Source organism: Zingiber officinale, chromosome 1A (assembly GCF_018446385.1).
Source record: "Zingiber officinale cultivar Zhangliang chromosome 1A, Zo_v1.1, whole genome shotgun sequence".
In the NCBI taxonomy this organism is placed as follows: domain Eukaryota; kingdom Viridiplantae; phylum Streptophyta; class Magnoliopsida; order Zingiberales; family Zingiberaceae; genus Zingiber; species Zingiber officinale.
The window spans coordinates 145,364,666-145,375,961 of record NC_055987.1 but is presented as its reverse complement, the minus strand read 5'-3'; the positions used below and the strand labels follow the sequence as shown (position 1 = coordinate 145,375,961).

Sequence of the window (11,296 nt, the reverse complement as noted above, 5' to 3'; positions counted from 1 at the left end):
CGACTCTTTCCGCAAGTCTTAACCACCTTGACTTTGACCAACACCATGCCACTTGACTCATGACAGGTGTACTCTCCCTTATCGCCGCATCAATACATAAAATTTAAATTACTTTTTTTTTTAATTTTTTAAAAAATAATTTAAGAATATAAAAATATATATTTTTGTATTTTAAATAAAAAGTTAAGAAATATAATTATAATTAAATTGTATACATGTTAATAAGCTTTACAATATGTTAGAATACTTATTTAGAGTTAGTGGATTCAAGTTGATTTACTCTATCACAATCCAAAAGATAGTTTTGATTGGAAAGAGTAAAAAACATAAATTTTTTTTTAACGAAAAATATGATTAATTTTCATTTTTTTAAAAAAATGCTATAATAGGCAATAAGAAATGAAAATAGAAAAAATAACCTGATTTCATAAGCACCACAACATTTTTGGGTGATTATTTTAGCAATATTAAAATTTTGGAAAATAAGTTTATTGAGCTTAAAAATTTATGCTCGAAACATAAAATCAAATTTACCCAAAACTTCCCCAGACATTGATCGATCAGTAACTACAACAGCCGGTCCGACAAACTGGGCAGCCGCCGGAAAAAGTTCAGGCTTGCCGGCGGCATTGGGTCCCGGAACATGGGGTGGCGGAGGAAGTAGAAGCCAAGCGCCACAGCCACCACCTTGGGCGGCACCACGAAGAGCACCAGCGCGACCACAAGGCAGACAAAGATGAAGAGCCTCGTCGCCCTGGGGTCTCTCCAGCTCACGAGCGCCTGCACCCGCTCTCCCTGCGCCGCGAAGTCCCCCAACACCCTCTGCACACGCGCCGCCAGCGTCCTCAGCCGGTCATACCGCGCCCTCACCACCTCCGGCTGCTTCGTGCTCGGCACCGGGTCGAATTCCTCATCTAATTCGTCAGCCTCCACTATGTCCGCCTGGGAAAGCCGCGTATCCATCCCTGCCGGCGCTCGCGGCCGGAACCGATGGTACCACACCCCAATTAGGAACACGTAGAGCGCCGCCGTGGGCACCACCAGCTCCGGGTACCACACCAGCACCAGGTAGAGCACGTGGACCAGCACCGTGGTGGTGGGGTTCCTCCAGCGTCGGATGTCGTCGATCCACCTCGCGAGCCCGAAGGCCCATGCGATAACGCCCATGACCCGGAACCAATTGGCCTTGCTTCTCCGGATGCTCCACGAGTGGGTGTCCACGTCAAGCATCCATCGCACCACCTCCCGCCCCAGAGGCGGTTCCGACCGGTCCAGCCACTCAGCCACCATCCTGATCGCCGACACCCGCAGCACCTCCTGATGCACCACGCCGATGGGTTTCAGGTAGTGCATTCGTGGGAGCATCGGCTGCACGTACATGGCGCAGGTGTCCGGAAGCAGCGCCGTGCACGCGAAGCGGACGGCCAGCTGCACCTCTCCCATCTTCTTGACGCCGGAGCGCAGCAATTGCAGCAGCGGGTACGAGGTGGTGTACACCCGGTTGCTCTCCAGGGTGGAGACCCGGATCCGGACCTTGCCGATCCGGAAGTCCTGACGCTCGCCGGTCGGGTCAAACATCCTCCAGTTGTCGAACATTCCAACGGTGAGAACGGTGCAGGGATCGTACACCTGCCACGTGTACTGCTCGTTCCACCTGGGGTCGAAGCTGTCGACGACGGTCCTTGTCCGCACCCATTTCTTGCCGTACTTAGCAACGCAGTAGGCATCGGTGGAGCCTTTGCCAGCGCCGCCACCGCCGGCGGCCTTTGTCTTCATCGGAAGCAGACCACGAGCTCCTAAAATGCCCAACTCCAGCACGCCCACCGCTGGCTTCCAGAGCTGCTTCGCAGTCGGCCGGAAGTCGCTGCACATGTGTGCTGCTTCGTCCAGCACGTGATACCCGCCCTCCAGGCAAAGCCGGAGGTTGATGCGTCCGCAATAGCCACTACCATTCGGCCCCCCTCCTCCTCCTCCCTCCCCTTCGGTTGCCGCCTCGAGGTTCAACCACTGAGACGCGACCCCCTGCCGCTCGTCTAACCTCTGCTCCACTGAGGCCACCTGTACTACCGCGTATCCGAGTAGCGCCGCCTCCTTGGTCGTTCGGTCTTCAACCAGCACGTGCATCTCCTGATTTGTGAGGGGCTCAGACACGACAAACATGAGATCCTCCATCCATGAGAAGGAACAAGAGCTGCGATTGGCCGAGTTGGGCCGCCGCGTCCTCGCCGACTGAAATCCCAACTGAATCTTGACTCGCACATCGTGCACAGACGCCGGAGCCGCAAGACGCAGGTCCTGGACCTCGATGATGGAGGCTCGGAGGTACCACATCTTAGGCGACTGGTACACCTTCGATCGGGTGTAGACGTAGCTCACATACGGTTCGTCCGAGCTCCACGCCTCAGGGAACGACTCGTCCGCCTGGGTCCCAATCCACACCGCCACCATGATGTCCCCTGTCACAGGGGCGTCATCGCCTCCGCCGCCCTCGAGGCGATACCACCGGGGAGCGAGCGGACCGTCAGGCGGTTCTCGGACCGGGACGTCCGTCAGGTCGAAGCACACGCCACCCATGAAAACTTCGGGTGGTCCACTGTCCCACACGGAGATCTCTAACCTTGACTCCGGCCTGCTATGGCTCAGAGCCAACACTTGGTTCCACTCCAGGTTTCCGCTGCCGCCGCCGCTGTCTCTCCCCGGCAAGCAACGGCGGGCATGTGGTCCTGCTCGGATCCTCACCAGCGGGGGGCTCTCGCTCGGGCGAAGGCCCCTTGCCTTCACCACGCGGACGAAAAGGTAGTGCATCGGCTCAACCAAGTCGTAGGCCGGCGGTGGTGCTCGATCGACGGACTCGTTGCAAGAAACGAAGCGACCCGATAGCACTCTAGGGCCACACTCGCCGCTGACGATCCTCTTCGACGAAATCCGTCCAGGCCTTTCCATGTTCGCTGAAGTTTGCATCTTCCGCACCTCTGGCGGATAAGCCTCCACCGATGTCGGCTCTGGGGATGGCGGCGCCACGGTTTCAACGTGCATGTTCACGGAAGGGGGCGGAGATTCCTCCACAACCACGACGGAGACCAGTGGCGGGGACTGCGTCTCGACAGCGGTCTCCGTTGGAGCAGGGCCATCCGGCAGCAGGTCTTTGGGCTCCTCCGGGTTGGGAGGCGGTGCGGTAGTGGGCTGATTGGGATCCGCCCCCTCGGGCTTGGTCTCCTCCGGAAGGAGCGGTTCGTCGTAGTAGTAAATCTTGAGGCCAATCTCGCCGTGGATCCAGCTGAGGAGGCTCCGGCGCTCGAGTGGGAAGTAGATCAATCCCTCATCACCGCGACGAGCGAACTGAGAGCCACAGATGCGCACTCGGCCCAGGAAGTGGTTCTTGCGACCCCCGTTTGGGTTGCCCATCCGCTTGTCGTTGTAGACCTCGACGTCTAACTCCTGGTCCGCCATGGTGGCCGGGTCGGCCACCACGAACTCGAGCCGCTCATGCCACTGCGGGTTGAGGTCGCGGGCCACCGTGTGCGTCCGCTTCCGCTGCCCGTCGAACTCCACAACCACGTAGGGGCTCGAGGTGCCGTGGCCATCCTTGGGAACGAGGTCACGCGCGTCGACGACTTCTACGGCGAGCTTGCGGACAGTGGCGGGGGCCGGCGAGCTCGTCATGCTCTCATGGCAGAGATACGATTATTCAATCTTCGGATTGTGAGAAGAGGAAGCGGCCGACGCGTCGATGGCTTTCTTTGTCTTGGGAACGCTTTTGCTTTAGTGGGTGGATGCTGGTGACGCCGATGGATTCTTCATCTCGATGGCTTGACGCTTACGCAGGGCATGACCTCGCCTTCGAGTCCTGCTGGATTCTTGCCTTGCCAGCGCTCTGCTTTTTCTTCGCGCGCTTTAGCGAATCGAATTCGCGCTTTAAGTAAAGGCAGTTAGCTTGGAACTAACGGAATTTCTATCGGAAGCATTAATTTTGTTCTTTACAGATTTAAACCCGAACCGAGAAAATCATATTGGACTCAAATATTGCCATTGACATGGGAGATAGGCTTATGAGATAAAGGTCAAAGTTAATAGAAAATTGCTCTCCAACTTTAGACCGCTCTCGAGTCTATACAATCTCTGACTTTAAATTGCTTCGAACTCTCAGTTTTCAATTCTAGACTATTCCCAACTCTGTATAATCTCTGACTCCAGATCAACCTTGACTTCGTGTGATTTTCGGTTCCACAATGCCTCCTATTTTGTGCAGTCTTCAACTCCAAGTCATTCTTGACTTTGTACAGTCTCTGACTTCATACTATCTTCGACTCCGTATGATCTTTAACTCCACACCACCCCCGAGTCCACATTTCCCAGATCCAAATCGGTATATTCGACTTCTAACAAGCAAGACATTGAGCTATTATTCACTGAAGATACAGATAACATAGTCATTTTTTTCTCGAAGAATGTGGGAGACACAACTGTTTAACGCAAAATAGGTAAGCAACATAGCTATTTATTTCAAAAAATATGGGTAACATAAGCATGGATCTCGGAACACGTAGAGAACGTGAGAGCACATGCAACTACATCTCTATAAAAGGTTGTCTACTCTTGCACGTGAGGGAGGTAACTATTTGGACTAAGAACATCTACTACTTTACTTTTTTATTCTCCCTCGTCGTAGACTTATTTGAACGTTAGAGTGGACGAGCTGGGACACCCCTGATCGTTATTCTAACCCTCTCCTTCGTTATTTCTTTTTCCCAGACTCTGGTGGATCCCTCCACAATCCTTGTTGTCAGAGGCGGATCTAGAATTTTAAATTTGGGGGGGGGGGGGGCTGCATACTAAGCGACAAAAATAATTATCGTTAGAAATTTATACACCCTTGAACAACCTCCGAATTCTCAATTTATGACTGAAATCAAGGTCAAAATTTACCTAGAAATCACCGTCCTAGATTACCATGGTTGACAAAACAACAATAGCGAACAAGTTCAAATGTAGCTCCGACACGAAACAAGGGCCAACGACCCTTCTCAAGTTGCGATATTACTTCAAGATGTTGGTATCAAACTACCAATAGAAAATTTAGGTTGCAGACTTTCTAAATATATAATCAATTTTGAATTCTGACGATCCACGATGCTACAATTGACAATGAAAGCAACAACAATGATTTTGGTGTGAATTGGAAAAGATCGAGATGTCTAGCCATAGGAGAAAAAATGCCTATATCATAAATTAGAAAAAATTTCTCTATAGTAATAAACTAATAATATTATTACTAATAATATTTGTATATTAAATTTAAAATTTTTTTCCCAACATAATTCCTATCAGGTAAATTAAAAAACACACAATAGAAATATTTTTCTCTAAAATTATATAGCATATTTAATAAGTATATTATTCGCATCAATTATATTAAAATATATTAAAAAGGAAGATTAATTTCATCATCTTGTACTCCTTCACCATTCTAATTATATCTGTATATTATATATATATCCTTATATATATGATCCTGTCTGGAAGTTGAGAAAACGAACCTGCCGGTGTGACGTGTCTGGAAGGTTGACCGCATCCTCATGACCCGACCGATGACCTGTCCGCTGCGTTGACCAGATCGTCAGAGGTCCTTCTCTGGTCAACTGTACCTGTATTCTGCGACCGGGTCGCCCCGGCCTCTGGTACCTCGGTGCTCGAGGCGAATCCCACAAATGTATGAGCAATCTAATACTAATGACAAAATAGTTCACGAAATGCAGAAAAGGTACGAGAACGTACCCTGGCCCAGGGGGGCGCCCTCGGATGGATCGGTGAGTTGATAGTGGTGCTGATCTAGTCGCAGCGGCCCGGAACAATACAGTGGCTCACAGGCCGGCACACGGCACGCAGGCCGGATAAGCCCAATAACCCACAATGATGATAATGATGCAAAGAGTAAAATACCTCGGCGCGATGGCCGGAATTACACAAATAGTACCAAGCTGCGGCTACCTGGAAGGTGACGGTATCTACTAAAGACAGCGGCAGTAGACGCGTGAGGGGGCTGTTGCGGCTGTCGGCGATAGCTATGGCCGCGGGAAAAGGCAGCGGTGGCTACCGGCGGTGGGAAAAGGCAACGGTGGCTGCCAGCGGTGGCTATGGCCGCGGGAGAGGGCAGCAGTGGCTGCCGGCGCAAGGAAGTGGCTGCCGCATGCAGGGGCGGCTGGACGCGGCGACGAGGGCCGCTGGACGCGGCGACGGAGGCCGCTGGCTGTAGAGTCAGTGCACGCGGCGACGATGGAGGTGTGCGACCATCGCCGACGACGTGTGCGATCGGCGACGTTGCGGGTCTCTCCATGCTGTCGGGAGGCTCCTGCCGGCGAGAGGAGAGGGAGAGAGGTTCTTCCCATGTGCGGCGGCGGAATCCCCAAAACGCGAGCAAGCCTCCCCCTTCCTCTGCTGTGAACGACGCTTCCCAAAAATACCCCTCAGCCCTAGCAATCCTCAATCCCGAAAATGCCCCTGACCACTTCTCTATTTACTTCTCATGCCCTAATTTACCTCCGGATCAACGTCTAATGTAATTGAGGAAATATTCATGGCTACCCGGTTGAACTGTTGTATATATTCCTTTAAAAGTTCTTTGGAATTTTGCTTGAGAGCAAACAAATCAAGTGGAATTTTTTGATACCTCCTGGTGGCAAAGTGGTGAATGAACATAATCTTGAATTCTTCGAATGTTCGAATGGGAAAACAAAAAGATGATTAAACCACCTTTAAACCGAGCCTGAGAGAATTGCCAAGAAGACTCGACATTTGATGTCAAATGTATACTGATGTAATAAAGAGGTGTTTTCAAATTTACAGACATGGTCCTCAGGGTAGGTTGTTTTATTGTATTCCTTGATCTGCAGTGCTTGCAAATGTTGCGGTAATTCATCTTGAATGATATTTCTTGAAATGGAGGGTCTTGGGATGCCTTCTCTCTGTTAGATGCGGGAGTTTTCCCCCTCAGAGGATCTCGATATAGGGTCTTTCTCTCATATTCCAAGGATGATGCTCATATAGCTGATACCCCAATTAGTGTAAGGATCACAACTTGAGGAGTTTTGGTTGGTCTAGTCAACTTTTGATGAGACACTTGAGGTGCTTCAGCCGATCAGGGTGGCATCTTGGCTTGGGTACTGGCGGTGTTAGTTGTTAAGGATATCCTTGCAATACCACCTATGTCGTGACAGTAATCATTTTGTTGAAATCATTCATTTCTAGGGTGATGATGTTGGGTATTCCAGTATCATCCATCTCAATTCTTAGTTCATGTCTTAACTAAGAGTTCTCACAAATAGCTCTAAATTTGATCCTATTGAGATTGCTGATGAATGAACTATTGGTGCAGGTTGCACTGATAATTAGATTTTAATGTATGACAAATAGGTTAAAGTTAGATATGTTGTTTGTCTAACATTTCTACCAAGTGTGCAGGAATTGATTGGTCTGAAGGACCTGACACTAAGCTGAAATCCAGTTAGTTCTGCAGGACCCAATAGCTGGTACAAAGTCTAGATAGGTCCATAGGACCCGATATCTAGCAGGAAGTCCAGTTGTGTCCGCGGGACCTAACAACCGATCGAAATCTATTTGGGTCCACTAGACCTGACAACTGGCGGGAAGACTTGGTGGGTCAAAAATAAAGTCAAGCGACTGCAATTAGTAAGTGGAGGTAAGCAACTGGAGGAGAGATTCAGTGAGGACGTGTTCCTAGTTTAGGGAACTGTAAACGTCATTCCAACTTAGGTCCATTTGGAAAACCTAAGCTGAGACTTTGACTAGATCCTGGTCTCGATAAGACAAGATCTAATTACTTCTACTATCACATTTTTAATGTGCTAACTCTGTTTTACAAGATACTTTTTATACCTAGACTAACTCTTTTTCGCAGGGAAGTGAAGGATGAAAAATAGGGTCCGGGTGCCCGGGTCTGGGCACCTGGAGTTAGTCTAGGCACCCAGAGTAGCTTAACCCACAGATGCCTAGCCAGGCACCCAAACGATCCAGGTGCCCGGAGTTGGTCCAGACGTTCAGACCACAAAAATTATCCAGAAGCTGAGTTGGAACGCGACGATTGGCCGAACCCATGTCAACGGTTCAGGCACCCGGAGGAGGTATAGGTGCTCGGAAGTGGATAAACTTGACGGATCAAGTTTTAACGAGAGCTCCTCATGTCAGCATGGACCAGGTGCCCGAGAGGGGCTCCAGGCGCCCGGAATGAGCCTATATAAAGGCGTTCGACCAGCAGCTTCAGAAAATCATCTACTACAAGTTTCATTCTTGTGCGCTACTCTGAAAAGGCTTCGACGACACCGAAAGGTTGCTCTAAAGTTTGAAGAACAAAAGATTTCAATTTCCTTTCTGTTTTTCAATAACAATTATTTCAATTCTTGTACTCAATACTTGTAACACATTATTCAAACTGATAGTGATTGCCCAACGAAGGCGATCGATGATCGCGGGCCTTGGAGTAGAAGTCGTCGAAGACTTTGAACCAAGTAAAACCACTTGTGTTAGCATTTACTTTTTGTCTCTATTATTTTCCGTTACGTACTCTTGATTTCTGAAAAAGTGAAAAATGCTATTCACCCTCCTCTAACATATTTACGGTCCAATATGAACCATCGGTAAATTGACATTAAGGTTGACAAAGTCATCAATCTCCTATGGACAACAAGCAGTGGCGGATTTACAAGGGGGCTTGGGGGGGCCACAGCCCCCCCAAATCTCCATGCAAATCCTCCCTATATATGCATATATATGCATGGTTATATTATATATTGATCCGGAGGTAAATTAGGGCATGAGAAGTAAATAGAGAAGTGGTCAGGGGCATTTTCGGGATTGAGGATTGCTAGGGCTGAGGGGTATTTTTGGGAAGCGTCGTTCACAGCAGAGGAAGGGGGAGGCTTGCTCGCGTTTTTGGGGGGGGGGGGGATTCCGCCGCCGCACATGGGAAGAACCTCTCTCCCTCTCCTCTCGCCGGCAGGAGCCTCCCGACAGCATGGAGAGACCCGCAACGTCGCCGATCGCACACGTCGTCGGCGATGGTCGCACACCTCCATCGTCGCCGTGTGCACTGACTCTACAGCCAGCGGCCTCCGTCGCCGCGTCCAGCGGCCCTCGTCGCCGCGTCCAGCCGCCCCTGCATGCGGCAGCCACTTCCTTGCGCCGGCAGCCACTGCTGCCCTCTCCCGCGGCCATAGCCACCGCGGCCACAGCTGTCGCCGACAGCCGCAACAGCCCCCTCACACGTCTACCGCCGCTGTCTTTAGTAGATACCGTCACCTTCCAGGTAGCCGCAGCTTGGTACTATTTGTGTAATTCCGGCCATCGCGCCGAGGTATTTTACTCTTTGCATCATTATCATCATTGTGGGTTATTGGGCTTATCCGGCCTGCGTGCCGTGTGCCGGCCTGTGAGCCACTGTATTGTTCCGGGCCGCTGCGACTAGATCAGCACCACTATCAGCTCACCGATCCATCCGAGGGCGCCCCCCTGGGCCAGGGTACGTTCTCGTACCTTTTCTGCATTTCGTGAACTATTTTGTCATTAGTATTAGATTGCTCATACATTTGTGGGATTCGCCTCGAGCACCGAGGTACCAGAGGCCGGGGCGACCCGGTCGCTGGATACAGGTACAGTTGACCAGAGAAGGACCTCTGACGATCTGGTCAACGCAGCGGACAGGTCATCGGTCGGGTCATGAGGATGCGGTCAACCTTCCAGACACGTCACACCGGCAGGTTCGTTTTCTCAACTTCCAGACAGGATCAAATTGGCGCCGTCTGTGGGAACGCGCCTGATCTAGAACGTGAAGATGGACGATGCCGGAGAGTTCTGCCATTCTCATGACCCCGGTCAGTTTTCCCGTTATTTATTCTGTCAGTTATATGATTTGCATTAGTTCCTCGGGTGAAGGCCCCCGAGCCGTTCGGCCGGGAGGTTTATATCCGAGCCACAGGCTCGAAGACGAAGGCCCCCGAGCCGTTCGGCCGGGAGGTTTATATCCGAGCCACGGGCTCGAAGACGAAGGCCCCCGAGCCGTTCGGCCGGGAGGTTTATATCCGAGCCACGGGCTCGATGACGAAGGCCCCCGAGCCGTTCGGCCGGGAGGTTTATATCCGAGCCACAGGCTCGAAGACGAAGGCCCCCGAGCCGTTCGGCCGGGAGGTTTATATCCGAGCCACGGGCTCGAAGACGAAGGCCCGGCCGGGAGGTTTATATCCGAGCCACGGGCTCGAAGACGAAGGCCGTTCGGCCTGGAGGTTTATATCCGAGCCACGGGCTCGAAAACCCCGAGTCGTTCGGGAGGTTTATATCGAGCCACGGGCTCGAAGGCGAAGCCCCGTGCCGTTCGGTGGAGGTTTATATCCGAGCCACGTGCTCGAAGATGAAGGCCCCGGCCGTTCGGGGAGGTTTATATCGAGCCACGAGGCTCGATGGCGGCCCCCAGCCGTTTGGCCGGGAGGTTTATATCCGAGCCACGGGCTCGAAGCCGAAGGCCCCCGAGCCGTTCGGCCGGGAGGTTTATATCCGAGCCACGGGCTCGATGCCGAAGGCCCCCGAGCCGTTCGGCCGGGAGGTTTATATCCGAGCCACGGGCTCGATGGCGAAGACCCCCGAGCCGAGCAGCCGGGAGGATTATATACGAGCCAGGGGCTCGATGGCGAAGACCCCCGAGCCGAGCAGCCGGGAGGATTATATACGAGCCAGGGGCTCGATGGTGAAGGCCCCCGAGCCGATCGGCCGGGAGGTTTATATCCGAGCCACGGGCTCGAAGACGAAGGCCCCAGAGTCGTTCGGCCGGGAGGTTGATATACGAGCCAGAGGCTCGATGACGAAGGCCCTCGAGCCGTTCGGCCGTGAGGTTTATATCCGAGCCACAGGCTCGAAGACGAAGGCCCCTGAGCCGTTCGCCCGGGAGGTTGATATACGAGCCAGAGGCTCGATGACGAAGGCCCCCCGAGCCGTTCGGCCGGGAGGTTTATATCCGAGCCACAGGCTCGAAGACGAAGGCCCCCGAGCTGTTCGGCCGGGAGGTTGATATACGAGCCAGAGGCTCGATGACGAAGGCCTCCGAGCCGTTCGGCCGGGAGGTTTATATCCGAGCCACAGGCTCGAGGCGCCCCGGCCGTTCGGCCGGAGGTTGATATCGGGCGAGGCTCGATGGGCCCCCGTTCGGTAGGAAGTTGATATCTGAGCGAGGCTCAAGAGGCGCCCGAGCCGCTTCGACGCGAGGTTTATATCCGAGCCACGTGCTCGAGCCCCG

General features: G+C 52.2%; 1 protein-coding gene across 1 annotated transcript; it reads right to left on the bottom strand.

Annotated features, from left to right (window-relative positions):
* Positions 1-443: 443 nt before the first annotated feature.
* On the bottom strand, positions 444-3,830 carry LOC122037525 (protein QUIRKY-like). Its single transcript, XM_042597038.1, has one exon. The coding sequence runs from the start codon at positions 3,661-3,663 to the stop codon at positions 568-570; it is 3,096 nt and encodes a 1,031-aa protein (XP_042452972.1). The 5' UTR covers positions 3,664-3,830; the 3' UTR covers positions 444-567.
* Positions 3,831-11,296: the final 7,466 nt, after the last annotated feature.